The sequence below is a fragment of the Sus scrofa genome, chromosome 9 (assembly GCF_000003025.6).
Source record: "Sus scrofa isolate TJ Tabasco breed Duroc chromosome 9, Sscrofa11.1, whole genome shotgun sequence".
NCBI lineage: Eukaryota > Metazoa > Chordata > Mammalia > Artiodactyla > Suidae > Sus > Sus scrofa.
Window position 1 is genome coordinate 109,989,917 of NC_010451.4, and position 16,922 is coordinate 110,006,838.

At 43.1% G+C, this 16,922-nt stretch overlaps 1 protein-coding gene across 1 annotated transcript in view; it reads right to left on the reverse strand.

The window, feature by feature from the left end:
- Positions 1-16,922, reverse strand: part of CNTNAP2 (contactin associated protein-like 2) — a 2,040,635-nt gene that overhangs the window by 249,407 nt on the left and 1,774,306 nt on the right. Inside the window, 1 exon segment of the mRNA XM_021102606.1 lies at positions 8,427-8,597. Within this exon segment, the coding sequence (XP_020958265.1) occupies positions 8,427-8,597 (171 nt within the window).

Here is a 16,922-nt window from a genome sequence, read left to right on the forward strand (position 1 = left end):
ATGTTTCCTTATCTGTAAAATGTAGATAAGACTTGTTATGAAACCTAAAAACATTAGTACCTGTAAAAGCTTTAGGACAGTGCCTGGCACATTAAAATCCTCCATAAAGAATCATCCACAGTGCTGCTAATGTGTTTGTCTGCTTCAATAGATGAGGCTGCTGGGTTCTCTGTCTTTACCTTGGAATCTCCAGAATCTGCCCTAGTGCCTCTAACACAGCAGGTGTTCAGTGAGAGGTGGCCTGGTGATGGGGCCATGGTCACAGTCAAGATGGGACCCTCTTGGTCAGAAAAGGGATGTGGAGAAGTCAAGCTGTTCTCTATGGGGAACTCCGAAAAATAAATGGATATACTTATTGGTTATTAGTGAATTTTTTTTTAAAATATTCCTCTGCTATCTCAAAAATACTAACAAAAAATAAGCAAACAAAACAGCAGAATCAAAAGTAATTTCTTTTTTTTTTTTTTTTTTTTGTCTTTTTGCTATTTCTGGGGCCGCTCCTGCGGCATATGGAGGTTCCCAGGCTAGGGGTTGAATCGGAGCTGTAGCCACCGGCCTACGCCAGAGCCACAGCAACGCGGGATCCGAGCCGCGCCTGCAACCTACACCACAGCTCGCGGCAACGCCGGATCGTTAACCCACTGAGCAAGGGCAGGGACCGAACCCGCAACCTCATGGTTCCTAGTTGGATTCGTTAACCACTGCGCCACGACGGGAACTCCCAAAAGTAATTTCTGATGTGGAAATGGACCTATTTGCTTGTGGCTTATGCACTCCTCCTTACTTTGATGTGTATCCCTTGGCCCCTTCTGGGTCTCATTCATTCCTACTTCCTCGGGGAGCTCTCTCCTTCAGCCAGTCCCTTCCTCTCCCACGTCTCCAACTCTTTTTCTTTACTGGATTTTTCCTGTTAATATACATGCATGCCGAAGTCCCTACCATTACAGCAATTACAATGGACAGAACCACCGTCTTGGTCACCACATCCATCTCCATTCACTGCCGACTCTGTCTTCCATTTTGACAGTGACCTCTACATGTTAAAGCTGATGACTCCTTTATGTTCTTATTCTAGTACCCCTCAGTTCAATGGTACCAAACATTCTTTTCGTTTGTTGGTGTTTGAAACTCTTCCTTTATTTGATCCCTGGGATGGCACTGTCTTCCTACTTCTCTGCCAACCTTCTAGAAGCTACTTTTCTTCCTTCTATCCTTTAAGTGGAGGCCTAATTCTTGGACATCTTTGTTCTTTTCATAGCTGCACCTGCAGCATATGGAAGTTCCCAGGCTAGGGTCAAATTGGAGCTGCAAGCCTATGCCATAGCCACAGCAACACAGGCTCTGAGCCACATCTGTGACCTAAACCACAGCTTGTAGCAGCACTGGATCCTTAACCCACTGAGCAGGCCAGGAATAGAACCCACATCCTCACAGACACTGTGTTGGGTTCTTAACCTGCTGAACCACAATGGGAACTCCTTATTCTTGGACATCTTGTTTCCTCTCTCTGCGCATTTGTTCTGGGCAATCTCATGATGCTTGCAGCACCAAACACCTATTTCCTGATGATTCCCTAAGTGATAATGATGCTCAAATTGTGTGCTTCTAACTCAGATGGCTCTGCTGGGCTCTCCTACTTCTCCAACTCTTTTTCTTTACTGGGTTTACTCTTTTCAGACTTGGATATATAGCACCTTCTAGATGTGTCCACTTGTATAGACACTTCTCTATCCTGCAGACACTCAAACTCAAAATATACAAAATGCAGTTTGCATTTTGGCCTCTGATGGATGTCATACTCCTTAGTAAGAGTCGTTCTACACACACGATCATCAAAACCATCATAACCACTTCTGTATACTAACAATGAAGTATTAGAAAAGGAATATAAAAATACAATACCTTTTAAAATCACACCTCCAAAAATTAAATACCTAGGAATAAACCTGACCAAGAAGGTGAAAGACTTACATGCTGAGAACTATAAAACATTAATCAAGGAAATTAAAGAGGATTCAAAGAAATAGAAAGATATCACATGCTCCTGGATTGGAAGAATCCACGTTGTTAAAATAGCCATAATACCCAAAGCAAACTACAGATTGAATGTGATCCCTATCAAATTACCCATAACATTTTTTCACAGAGCTACAACAAACAATCCAAAAATTTTTATGGAACTATAAAAGACATAGAATTGCCAAAGCAATCCTGGGGAACAAAAACCAAGCAGGAGGCATCACTCTTCCAGACTTCAGGCAACATTACAAAGCTACAGTAATCAAATCAATGTGGTATTGGTACTAAAACAGAGATATAGACCAATGGAACGGAATGGAGAACCCAGAAATAAACCCAGACGCTATGGTCAATTCATCTCTGACAGAGGAGGCAAGAATATAAAAGGGGAAAAAGACAGTGTCTTCAACAAGTGGTGCTGGGAAAACTGGACAGCTGCGTGTAAATCGAAACTAAAACACATACATACACCATGCACAAAATGAACTCAAAATGGCTAAAGACTTAAATGTAAGACAAGACACCATCAAACTCCTAGAAGAGAACATTGGCAAAACATTGTCTGATATCAACCGTAGAAATGTTTTCTTATGTTAGTCTCTCAAGGCAACAGAAATAAAAACAAAAATAAACCAGTAGGACCTAATCAAGCTGACAAGCTTTTGCACAGCAAAGGAAACCATAAAAAAACAAAAACAAAAACAAAGACAACCTACAGAATGGGAGAAAACAGTTTCAAATGATGTAACTGACAAGGGCTTAATCTTTAAAATATATAAACAACTTATACAACTCAACGACAAAAAACAACAACCCAATTGAAAAATGGGCAGAAGACCTAAACAGACCTTTCTCCAAAGAAGATATACAGATGGCCAACAAGCACATTTAAAAAATGCTCCATGTCACTAATTATTAGAGAAATGCAAATCAAAAATACTATGGGGTACCTCCTCATACTGGTCAGAATGGCCATCATTAACAAGTCAACAAATAACAAATGCTGGAGGACCACTATGGTACAACCACTACGGTATGGAGGTACCTTAGAAAACTATACATAGAACTACTATATGACCCAGCAATCCCACTCTTGGGCATATATCTGGACAAAACTTTCCTTGAGAAAGATACATGTTCATTGTAGCACTATTCATAATAGCCAGGACATGGAAACAACCTAAATGTCCATTGACAGAAAAATGGATTAAGAAAATGTGGTACTCTGATAGCCAAGACATGGAAACAACCCAAATGTCCATCGAAAGACAATTGCATTAGGAAGATGTGGTATATACACACAATGGAATACTACTCAGCCATAAAAAAGAACAAAATAATGCCATTTGTAGCAACATGGATGGAACTAGAGACTCTCATACTGAGTAAAGTAAGTCAGAAAGAGAAAGACAAATACCATATGATATCACTTATATTTGGAATCTAATATAAGGCACAAATGAACCTATCCACAGAAAAGAAAATCATGGACTTGGAGAATAGACTTGTGGTTGCCAAGGGGGAGGAAGAGGGAGTGGGGTGGTTGGGGAGCTTGGGGTGAATAGATACAAACTACTGCCTTTGGAATGAACTAGCAATGAGATCCTGCTGTGTAGCACTGGGAGCTATGTCTAGTCACTTATGATGGAGCATGATAATGTGTGAAAATAGAATGTGTACATGTATGTGTAACTGGGTCACCATGCTATACAGTAGAAAAAAAAATCGTACTGGGGAAAAAATAATTATAACAATAATTAATTTATATGTGATTAATAATAATAATAAATTTATATAATAATTAATAAATAATAGTATTAATTATAATAATTATAAAAATAATAATAACAAAAAGAAAATCTACCCCCCCCAAAAAAGAAAATGTGGTATATACACACAATGGAATACTACTCAGCCACAAAAAAGAACAAAATAATGCCATTTGCAGCAACATTGATGGAACTAGAGACTCCCATACTGAGTGAAGTAAGTCAGAAAGAGAAAGACAAATACCACATGATATCACTTATATCTGGAATCTAATATATGGCACAAATGAACCTTTCTATAGAAAAGAAACAAACTCATAGACTTGGAGAACAGACTTGTGGTTGCCAAGGGGCAGAGGTGGGGGTAGTGGGATGGATTGGAAGTCTGGGGTTAACAGATGCAAACTATTGCATTTGGAGTAGATAGGCAACGAGATCCTGCTGTGTAGCAGCACAGGGAACTATATCTAGTCACTTGTGATAGAACATGATGGAGGATAATGTGAGAAAAAGAATGTATGAATGTATATTTTTATGTATGTATGACTGGGTCACTTTGCTGTACAGCAGAAATTGACAGAACAAAGTAAATCAACTATAATAGAAAAAAATGAAAATCTAAAATATGAAAAAAAAAAACTACAAAAAAACCACATTGCAACCAAATGTTGGCTTCATTCTAGAATCTCCCCTCCCACCCACCCTAACAAATATTTTGCTGGAACCTGTGAAACACCTCTGCTAAGTAGCTCTTGCATCTATAACCCTTCGTGGCCATCTTCCCACTCATTCCTCCACCACCTTCACACCAGCCCCCACCGCTTCCTCTCTGGACTTTCCATCTTTCCTCTGGTGAATGAAAATCTGATAGCTTTACCTCTCCTGCTCACCATAACTTTCGGGGTCAAGTCAAGTCAACTCCGCCACAGCCCAGAGCACACTGAGTGCTCCGACAGCCACCTGCCTTTCCAGCAGTGGCTCTTCTGCTTCCAGCACACTGGGTCCCTGCCAAATCCTTCCCTCTGGATCTTTGGGTTCATTCCCCACACCTTCACTCACTGGTATTTTCCTCCTAGTAGCAGTTTTTCTTTCCTGATCCCCATTCTTCTCCTACCTTCTTCACCTTCCTGCCTCCTATGCATCCATCAAACTGGAATTAAAGCCTTTCATTCCCTGGGAAGCACCCCTATCACTCCAGTTGGGTTAAATGCCTGTCAGTACTCTCAGCCATCTCTCTCAGTGCCTGTTCTGGGAGGCAGTGCCATTCGGTGTTAACAGAGGTGACTCAGGACAGACAAACTGTTTAGGGTCAAACCCCAGATCTGCCGCTTCCTCGCTGTGTGACCTTGGTCAGGCAAATTACGCTGCACCTCAGTTTCCTTGTTTGTAAAACAGAGCTGCTAAAGGTATTGCCCACTCCAAAGGATGGTTAGAATATCTGAGATGATCTGTGAAAAATCCTAGAACAGTACCTGAGACACAGTGAGTCTGCAAAACCTTTGTTTTTTTTGCTGTTTAGGGCAGCACCTGCAGCATATGGATGTTCCCAGGCTAGAGGGTGAATTGGAACTACAACTGCCGGCCAACACCACAGCCATAAAAATAGGGATCCAAGCTGCATCTGCAACCTACACCTCAGCTCATGGCAATGCCGGATCCTTAACCTACTGAGCGAAGAAGCTAGGGATCAAACCTATGGTCCTCATGGATGCTAGTCAGATTTTTTTCCATTGAGTCATGACAGGAACCCCCAAGGCTGAGCTATTTTGATTATTATCATTGCTACTGATTTACTTGGCTGCTTGTCCAAAGCAAACAGAAAGACCTTTGAGGGACAGAAGCCATGCTTGATTTGACTCTGACCTTGCCTAGCATCTGGGACATAGTGGGCACTCACTGAAGGAATGAATAAATAGAGGTAGTTAATAAGAGAAATACAGCCTTAAGATTTTGCCCTTAAAGTATGCATGTGAGTAACATCACTCTAATTTTATTGTGTGTGTTTTTTTACAGGCACATGAGAATTTTGATGGTTTCTCATTAACTTAGTGCAGCTGACTCACTGTTCTCAGAGTCAAGAATCTTCCACTTTTGACAGGAGGGCATATTGTTGTTAATTAACAGAAATGTTATTCTGGAAACCACTTCCTAGGCATGGACTGTGACAAAATTCCTTTGAGACACATGTAGAGAAAAAATTCCTATCAGAGAGAGATCTGAAAGCCTTAAAGGAAAAAAAAAGGTAGAGACAGTTTGACAAAGTTCGACTTCAGGAACAAGGTTCCCGAGCCCCCTCGGGCATTCAGCTGGGCCTCTACAAGCAGTTGGGTCTGCAGTGATTCATTTGCAGGAGGGAGAGAAGGCCTTGGAGAACTCTCCATCTCTACCCACTGCCATGGATCCTGCGGAGAAATGTGATAAGCCTCCATGTTTTCTCCATGTTCTTCATGAAAGCACTGCTTCTTGTATACTTTTTGATGTTTTGCTCAAATGGAGAAACCCACCTTTTTGTCCTCCATAAGTTCCTCTGACCCTGAATGGAGATGATATATAATGATGGACGTTTGCTGTCTCTGCCATTTAGGGGGTTCTTATAAAAGGCACTTGCAGAGTTCCCATCGTAGCTCAGTGGTTAATGAATCTGACTAGGAACCATGAGGTTGCAGGTTCGATCCCTGGCCTTGCTCAGTGGGTTAAGGATCTGGTGTTGCCGTGAGCTGTGGTGTAGACTGCAGACGTGGCTCAGATCCCGCGTTGCTGTGTCTGTGGTGTAGGCTGGTGGCTACAGCTCCGATTAGACCCCTCCCTAGCCTGGGAACCTTCATATGCCAACGGAGCAGCTTTAGAAAAGACGAAAAAAAAAAGGGGGGGGGCATTTGCACCCTTAGTTCTTATTAGAAGGTCTAGAGAATTTCCAGGAGAGGCCAGCCTCTAAACCTTGCCTTGCCTTTCCCACTCTTCCTTATTGAAAGTAAACTCTATGGCAGAAAAGAGCTGTGTGATAACATGAGGCTGTAATTCACCCTCTGCCACAGAGTTTTTATGTCATGGACAGATTGGGAAAACTTTGAAAATATCTATGAAGGTTTTTTCATAATTAGAAATAAGTGAAGTTGTATTATGCAGGTGTTAAGTAGAAACATCTGTTCTTTCGGTACTTCGTTTGTCTTCTTTCCAAGCCAGGCCTGGGTTTACAAAATATGAGGATGAAAACAAGAACAGGGTGAATCCAAGTAATTTTATAGAAGCTTATACAATGACACAGGTATGGAATTGTCAATTTGCCTTTCTGCCATGAGATAGTTCTAAAATACAATCCAATTCCGTTTAAGTCAGAAAAGAGTTTGACTCAATTAGTTTGCTGTGGAAAGTGAAAAATCTCTTTTAAATAATTCCAATCCATAATTCATGATAAGAGAGGGTTTCTATTTATTTACTTTTTAATTCTAGGGCTAGGATATTCTCAGTCTCCTTTTCAATCAGTTCTGGTTCGTATCAGATCTGCAATGAGTGTTCTCAGGAAGATGATAATTACAACTACCAGATACTGAGAGAAAAGCTGCATGAATGTCTAACAGCCTAGCTTCTAACAACCTCCACAAATTACTGTCTCCATTTGACAGAATGGGAAATTGGGATTCAAAGAAAGTAAGCGATTTACCCAGGGACTTGGATTTCAATTGGAGAATGAGAATTCCGAAGTCCACGCCCTTTCTGCCAGGTGAGTCTACTGCTTTACAAGAAGAATCCCAGAGCATCTGAGATTCCCTTTTGCAAAGACCATGTTGCATGATTATTACTACAAAAGAGAAAACTATTCCATCAGATATTTCTGGAGAATGAGGTTGGGGTCATTCTCGGACCAGACCCAGTAGCACAGGTACTCAGATAAAGGGCTTGGCCAAGGACGAAAGACAGTCTGATGTGGGGAGTGCGCCCTGATGTTTGTGCAGGGATACAGGGGCACTGACTGGCTCCCCCTCACTCCTGGTGCCGCCTGTTTCTTCTCTAATTCTGTCTTGTTCTGAACAGCCAGGGGAGCCTGGTGTGTGCAAATGTTCATAAACCTTGGAAGTGTGTGGACGTAAATTCCTACACTGCACTTATGCCCCGAGGATAAAAGGGCCCTGGTGTGATGAGGATTGCACTTCTCAGATCTACTGACCCCCTTCCCTCCACAGATGGCATCCCTGAGCCACGTGACCTCATGAGTCTTGGGATCCAAGGCAAGCTGAGCTGAGCTGGGCAGCATCTGCTCCGGCTCTAGTTCTGTTAGCTTCGGTACCCTGGGCTAGATCAAGCAGAACTCCAGCCTTTCGAGGATGTGTGGAGGTGGGGCCTCTTCTGGGAAGCTGCAGACCCAGAGTTCCATGGCACAAGGCAACACTGTTGTCTAGGCTGCTTCACGAACTCCCGCAGGTGTTAATTTTAATCATTCCTATTTTGCTTTGCGTTATCACCCCTACTGCACGCAGGAACCTAGGTCTCTCTCAAGTTATACATCTACCTTCTACCGTCTTTTCTGGAAGAAAGGAAACCACTGATGTTTGAATCCAATGAAATGACATAATCAGGGCTAAGATCAGCCTGAAGTGACAAGAATGGCTATTCATGAATTGACAAAGAATTTATACTCACATTTCAGTTCAAGTTTGATGAAATCTGTGTTCCCCAGATTTTCAAGAAACACTCCCCGGGGGATTAACGTTTTGAAGTAGAAAGAGATGTCGGCACTGGTCTCCCCTTGGAAAGTAGAGAAGTGCAGGTAGGATGATGGATTTGGGAAAGAGGCGGCATTCCAGTAATTCCCTATGGAAGGAGCAAAGAAAGAAAACAGGGCAAATTATACCTTGATCGCGGCAGAGATGCAGAAGATACCCACTTCTTTGAGTTTTAATACATTTCCATTGACAGTAGCCCTTGTTTCTCCTCTACCTTCTGAACACCATTGCACAAAACCCCCACAAACCTATCTTTGACATTCCCAAAGGTATATGTGTGTATGTTTACAAAATATTTGTTTAAGGGTTGATTGTTCTATCAAGAGCAGTCCTGGAGGGTCTCTGTCCAAAGAAGAGAAAATGGAGAGAGGATCCTGGTGTCACTGGGTTGGTGGGTGTTGCTGTTTTGAACTCATGCTTCTGTTGATACAAGAAGCATCTGGGCTTGACCTAGAGGGACAGACTGGGAATGGGGTCTTTGGTATTCTGCCCTTGCTTCTCATCTGCCTTTGCCTGGGAATGAGCAGTGCCTGCTTCTGGCCTGCAGCTGCTCAGACCCCAGGAACAGGTGCAGCACGAAGACAACCCTGGGAGCATGAAACCCTGCATAGTTAGGAACCAGGAAAAAGGCCAGATGACCTGGCCGGTCATTTCCCCTCCCCACCTGCTCCAACCCTAGAGGTGAGTTGCAGGAAAGGGAGTGTCTCCTCCCCAGTCTCTTCCTCCCTGGGGACTCTGGGGGTCACTCTGAGATGTGGGGTGCTTTGTGGGACAGGAGTGCTGACCTGAGCCCACCTGAGGGGCTCTACACTTGACCTCATGGGGTGGACACAGTCATACCTACCCGCCTCCCCACTCATTGCCTGGTAGTAGCCAGTGGCCCCAGGAGAAAGGTGGTTCCCAGGTCAAAATAAAAGCACCAAACTGGAGGACTCACATTCCATTAGAACAGATGGACCAAGGGTTTAATATGACACCAAGTGCTGACCCTCAACTTTATCTCCAGGGGAGAAATTCCTTTTGAATGGGTGCATTTCTGAGTACATTTGCTAGCATGGCTAAGGACTAAAATACATAGATATGCTTTAAAATAGTTACTAAGGCCTTTACCTTAAAACTAAACCTATGTTAAAGTCACCAGGTGAGGCCCAAGATGGAGTCACTCTTGCTAAGCCACGGGTCAGCAACCGAAACTGAACTGAGTTTCTGGGCGTAGCTCGCCCAGGGAAGGAAGGCCATCCTGTCAGCACTTGCCTGCTCAGCTCAGAGTCCCTGAGGCTCCAAGCCTCCCCTCTGGTCCTGTAAGGGGAGTAACCCTGCTTCAGCCAATCCGCACATGCCCAGCATAACCTCCTTGTTCCTGCTGCTGTTGTCTATAAACATCTCTCGCCTTATACAGCTCTTCCGAGATGCTGTCTATATGCTGAATTGGCGGCTGCCCGATTCATGAGTCACAGAATACTACAGTTGCCTATAAGAGCATTAAATTGTCTGTGGGAAATTTTCTTCTAACATCTAAAATATATACATATATATTTTTAAATCGATTTTTGCCATATCTTTCCTTCAGAGAACACAATGAATCAATTACCTTCATTCTCTTAGTTTCTATCGACTATATTTTTTTCTTTCCTTTCATGCAAATAATGCACATATGCAAAAATTCAACTGCTATTTTTAAGTAGAATTAACTTTGGTACTGCTTTAACTTAAAGATATTAAATATATGTTTAAATTAAATATAAAATGTTGCGATTTTATGAGATATTAAATTATCCTCTTATTTAATTAATGCTATTTATTTTTGTTTTTAGGGCATCTAGCATACAGTGACATCTAGATAAGTGAGTGGTAATATTTAACCAGTAAGTCAGTGCAGTAACGTCTGTAAATGTCTTTGTTAAGGCAAAAACAGTGGTGGTGGAATCCGCTGTGGAAGATGTTCCAAAAATCTAAGTGCAGTTTTAAGGAATTTTTAAAAACTATTTGCAATATGATAGGATAGCTCTCAGTGGGAGAAAAATAGACTGGTTTCCTCTTGGGAAGGATGTGATAATTGATGCTGTTTAGAAAAATACCAGAAACAAAAGAATCTTAACTACTGTTTAAGTTGCTATCATCTGGAGCTGAGCCCTCTTCCTGGCTTGAGATCTGGCTTCCAGGACAGTGACAGGAGTTCAGGCTCACCTCTCCCAGCTGGCTGAGTATGAGGGCCTCTCAAGATAAAAGCTGAAGCTGCAACCCTCTCACCAATCAGAGTTCTAGGATGCAATGCAGTGTCCCCAGAGCTGGCAGGATTCAGCTCATCCTAATCAGTGAGAGGCCTTTAACAACCTAGGAGCCTGCAAAGATCAGCTCCAGACATGCTTCAGCCTAAAGCAAAGCCCATTCTGTCTCTTTAGGCTGTATCCCAGGACATAAATGCAATTAACATTTCAGAGTTTCAATCCAATCAAATGCATTCTTATTTTCTGAGGTGGTGATGTATTAACAGGAGGGCAGCTGTCTAAAAGGCTTCTAGAAAAAAGGAAAGCTAAAACGAAAATATGTCAGGATTTATTTGAAGTCTGGCGCTGGTTATTCAGACAGAAATATCCTTAGAGAGGAGAAGGATAGTTTAATCCATTATTCCCATTTGCTGAAATATCCCTATAGATTGCAATTCCATTTGTTCTCATTTTATATTCACTAAACAAGTTGAAATTAATTTGGTCTCTTGAATGGATCTAGTCACAGGGAAATGATGCCTGTACACATGGTGATTACCAGTCATCCTTCTGGAAATGTCTGGATGATCACGTGCCATCTTCAGAGCCGTTGCTTGTGGACTGTCCCAAATCTCTAGATGAATTGACTAAGTCCAGATTCTTGACCAGCAACAGTGAGGCCTCTATTCAGGACCTGACTGGTGGTGTTAGTTGAGGTGTTTACTGGGAGGTGCTGAAGGAGAGCCATTAAGACTCAAGCAGAGACTAGAAATTCTAGTGAGACTTTTTAAACATTTCATCCTTTAAAATAGTTATTTTATTTTATTATTTTCTTTTTATGGCCACACCTGTGACACAGAAGTTCCTAGGCTAGTGCTTGAATCAGAGATGCAGCTGCGGCCTATGCCACAGCCACAGCAATGCCAGATCCAAGCCACATCTGCAACCTATGCCACAGCTTATGGCAATGCCAGATCCTTAACCCACTGAGCAGGGCCAGGGATCGAACCCGCATCCTCATGGATACTAGTCAGATACTTAACCCACTGAGCCACAACAGGAATTCCTAAAATACTTATTTTAGTGATACTTTATAATGTACATAACATATGACTATAGTGGAACATGGACGGAATTCATAAGTAAGCTTGTTGGGAGGGAGCTTCAAGGCTTTGATGAACAGGGGTTATAATAAGAAAGTTTGGGGAGTTCCCGCTGTGGCTTAAGGGTTAACCAATCTGACTAGGAACCATGAGATTGCAGGTTCAATCCCTGGCCATGTTCAGTGGGTTAAGGATCTGGTGTTGCCATGAGCTGTGCTGTAGGTCACAGACACGGCTCGGATCTGGTGTTGCTGTGGCTCTGGTGTAGGCTGGCGGCTACAGCTCTGATTAGACCCCTAGCCTGGGAACCTCCATACGCCACCGGAGCACCCTAGAAAAGGCAAAAAGACAAAAGAAAAAAAAAAAAAGCAAAGTTCAGGGCTGCCACTCAGACCCTGATGAACTTCCATGAGGCCTTTTCTGATGAGTTCATTGCCTAATCTCTAGGATTTGGGTTTATAACAAAACATGAATGCTTTTTCTGGGGCTCAGTGCACTTTCTGATGCATGGAGCTTATAGCATTATTATTGTTTGTTTATATTGCTCCCAGCTGACCGTAAGCTCCTTGAAAGCTGTGAGAAAACCGTTTTCATCTCTGTAACCTTAGGCTCAGGAACATAGTAAGCACTCAATAAATAATTATTAAATCAATGGGCAAGTAAGCAATTGGATAAGTTCTATCCAGTACCACTCCATAGGCAAGTCCTCATGGGACAAAATCTACTGTACAGCCACCCGAGTACTGAAGATATTAAATAAACACAAATAAAAGCTAATGCTGCTTTAGCACTATAACTGAACACAGCTGTAGTAGCACACCATAATTTTCCTTATCAATGACTTAATTCCTATTATTCCCTATAGACTTCTTTGAACGATGCCACACATTTGCAGGACTGATGGTCTCATAACCTTAAGGTTGTTGAAATGGCTGCAATTTGCACAGCTCTCAAGGTCAATGCTACAGAGGGTAAAGCAACATTGGATGAGAACACCAAGTCAGTGTGAGATTTTCTAGAGAGCACACATGGGTGCCACAGCAGGGGGCAGGGATAGCCAGCGTGGAGAGGCAGAAGCTGGCAAGGATGGAAACTGAGAGGGGAAGAGTGAGGCAGAACAGAAGTAAATGTCTGAGCCTGTCCACAGTAACAGAATAACGAGGCAGGTGGAAAGGGGCTGCGGACCCAGCCCAGGGCAGAGGAGATAGTCATCAAAGGCTGGGCAAAACAGTTGGGGTGAGGTGGAAGGTTCTATTAGCTTGGGGATGAGTCAGTCATAGGAGAGGCTTTTAAAGTACATTTTGGGCAGGGCTTGGTCTCATTTCAGGTGGGAAGGGGAACCTGGGAGATAGCTCTAGCGGATGCAGGAGGACTGGGACAGCAAACCAGGCTTTGCTGCCACCCACCATCACTTCTAACCTCTGTGAATCACTGGCAGAAGATGCAGTGCTATATATTCACCCAAGTTCTTCACGGGCGATTATTCTAATCTCACCAGTGATTATTTCATATGGGATCTGACTTTAGAATTTCTAAGGATATTTTATGATGGGTAGCAATTAATTTTAAGCCTAATTTTAATTTCTAACAAAATATTACATGTGCATGCCTGTAAAAGTCAAGTGGTGCTAGAAGGGATACGGTGCAAGGCTATTCCCTGCTCCACCCTCTCCCTGCCAAACCCAATTTCTTAGTGTCAGCTTTTCTGGTATCTCTAAAATATACTTGTTTAGATATTTATTAATTTATGTATTTAAAACAGTCTCTACTGACTAACTGAATGCAAGATGAGAACTGAGCATTTTTTTTTCTTTTTTTTTTGGCTTTTTAGGGCCATACCTGCGGTAAATGGAAATTTCCAGGCTAGGGGATGAATCGGAACTACCAGCCTACACTATAGCCACAGCAATGTGGGACACAAGCCATGTCTGCAACCTACACCACAGCTCATGGCAATGCCGGATCCTTAACCCACCGAGTGAAGCCAGGGATCAAACTAGTGGCCCCATGGATACTAGCCAGGTTCGTTACTGCTGAACCACCAAAAGAACAGAGAACTGAGCATTTTTCCAAACAAACATCCTTATTTCCTTTCTCCATCTTCTTCCCAAAGAGCAAAATCACACATTTTGGGGTATACTGAAACTTTATACTTATATTTTAAGACTATTTGTTATTCATTAATTAGCCAATTAGTGAAATCTAGTATTTCCCTTTTATGTATAAGTTTGTTTCCCTAGAATCAAGTTACCTATTTTAAAAAAAATGCTTAGTTTTTTATGTATCTGTCATGAATTCATTCCAAATGCTCCAACACACCCGTAAAACCTTTCTCAAAAAGTTTCTGACATTAAACACATCAGGCAACCCAGAACTGCATCTTCGTTCCAAGGTGGGATGGCACGACAGCCTCCCCTCTTCTGCCACTATCTCAGCTGGTTTTTCTCAGGGGCAGCTGCACAGCTCCTGTGCTGGGACAGGGCAAGTTCCCTCCTGTGCTGACAATGGGAAAGTCCTCTAGTCACTCTTTAGTATTAAATCCCCACACTCCTGGATCTCTGTGACTTTGAGTGACCCCTCTGTCTGGATTCACACCCTCATTTTCATGGAGCACATCCTCAAGTAGCTTCTTGAGAAAAGATAGGTGTGAGGTCAACTTCCTAAACCCTCACAGAGTCATGACTCTGCTTTCACATGTAATTTTCACATGTAATTGAGCCCTCCAGGAAATTAATTTCCCCTGGAGGTTTAAAGGCATTTCTCCACTGTCTTCAAGCTCTCAGTGTTGCTGTTGAGAAAATGAATGCTTTCTGATCACTATTATACTGTGCATGTAACTCGAGGGGCTCAGAACATGCTACCCCCAGCTATGGCACCTGCACAGACTGGATATGTCCAGCTGAAGTAAAGTGAAGAAGGGCAGGTGCATGAGGACCTCCTGGTTTCCTCTGGAGCCATCAGGAAAGTCTCTTGTGAGGTGCCCCCTGTGCCTGGAGGACAGGAGAATTCTCCCCTCCAAAGACAGAGGGACAGAGAGGCAGCGAGGAACAGGCCTTGCAGGGTGACTACATGCAGCTCACAGTCCATCCCGTCCCGTCTTTCCTTGACTTTCTACACACCATCAAACCGAGCATCTTAACACTCAGATTGAACCATCTCTTCGGATATTCATTTCCTTCAGAGGGTTCCCTTGTCATGTAAAACTTATGTTAAATCAATTTGTATGCTTTTTTTCGTTTTAATTAAATCCAGCAAGGGTCCTTAGAGGATCGAGGAAAACGTTCCTCTCCTATATTACTCATGGTTTTTTCAGGATCTTTCCTTTAACTCCCTTAGTTGCAAGGTTATACGATGGCCTTGATGTGGGTCTTTTCCCACGTCAGATATGATTTCCTTGAGCCCTGGTTCTTAAACACCTATTAGTGTCATATTCATCCTTCTTTCTCTTGCTCCGTTGCATTCCTCATTTTGATCTTTTTCTCTTGTGATCTCCTTCCTTGGACGTTCCTTGCTTCTTTTTCTGACACTGCTATTGTGTTTTTATTTCAGCAATCAGATTTTTAATCTCCAAGTATTATTTCTTATGTGACAGTCCTCATTTTTAGAGCACTCTGTTCTAGGTTTTGGATGCAATGTCTTCTCTCATTTGTCTGAGACTATTGATTTAATTGTTTAAAGTTTTCTTCTGCCTTCTGTTTTGTCTGTTTCTTCCTCGCCCATTTTAAGTTTCAGCTCCTTCTTTCCTGAGGTCTCTGATGTTCCCTTCAGTGGTTGCTGAGTCTTTCTGTGCATTCGGACTGGACCATAAGGTACCAGAAAGCTGCCTGGATGCCCTGTGAGTGTGTGTCTGGGCATGGGGGTGATTTGCTGACTAGTGGGTTTCATCAAAATGTGAAGAGCACCCTGTCCCACGGAAAGGCCCCTGCCAGTGTCAGTATCTGAGGCCTCTTAATTTTTTGGTTACAGATCATTCAATTTCTAGAGAGAAAAATGCTCCAATTTCATGAGGCATACATGTGTGGTGGTCAGAGTTGGGAGGCAAAAGGGGTTCAAACTTAAGATTTCCATGTTTCATTCTTTTTTTTTTTTTTTTTTTTTTTTTTTGTCTTTTTAGGGCCGCATCCGTGGCATGCGGAGGTTCCCAGGCTAGGGGTCCAACTGGAGCTGTAGCCGCTGGCCTATGCCAAAGCCACAGCAACACAGAATCTGAACCGCATCTGCGACCTACTCCACAGCTCACGGCAACACCGGATCCTTAACCTACTGAGCAAGGCCAGGGATCGAACCTGAAACCTCATGGTTCCTAGTCGGATTCATTTCCCCTGCATCACGATGGGAACTCCTCATTCTGTTTTAATAAAGGAGTTTCACCCTGTCCTCTTTGGTGCCTAGTGTTTGGAGTGAAAAGCTCTCACCTCCCGCTTGGGTAGAAGAGGATGGTCACTGGTCAGGTGGGAGGAAGTGAACTGAGGTCTAACTGACATTTACACAGACCTCTAACCAGACTTTGGAGCGCCCCCCCCGCCTCCACCCTCCCTAGCCAGCATTTTGATGGCTCCAATTCTTGAACTTCATGGAATTTATCAGCTTGCTTTCATCTGCCTGTCAACAGTCTGGACCTGCATTCCTGTACTGTCGGTAAGAAGTCAACTGAACACATGAAACGCTGAGGTTCCCTGTTTGGTGTTGGCAGCAAGAGTGGGGAGCAGGGGGGCTGGGGTAGGGATGGGAGGGGACACAGTGAGTGAATTGGTGGGGGGGTGCACTGGCCTGTCACTTGGTGAAGCTACCCAGGGCTGGTCCATGGGGCAGGCTCCAGAATCAGAGAATCTGGCTCTATCATCCACCTCCCCAAACCCACCAAGTGACTTTGGACAGATGTCTTGATCTTCCTAAATCGCAATGACCTCCTTTGTATGAGGGAAAAGCACAGGAACCTCTTATAAAGGTTGTTGGGAGTCACAGGAGATCATTCGTGAAATGTGCTTAGCAGAGCCCTGAGCACAAAATAACCAACCTACACATGCTATTAACCACAGCAAATGGAGAGGGAGGTGGGCAGTGGGCTTGGTGTCCTTTCTAGTCAATGTCCAGTGCCTGGCC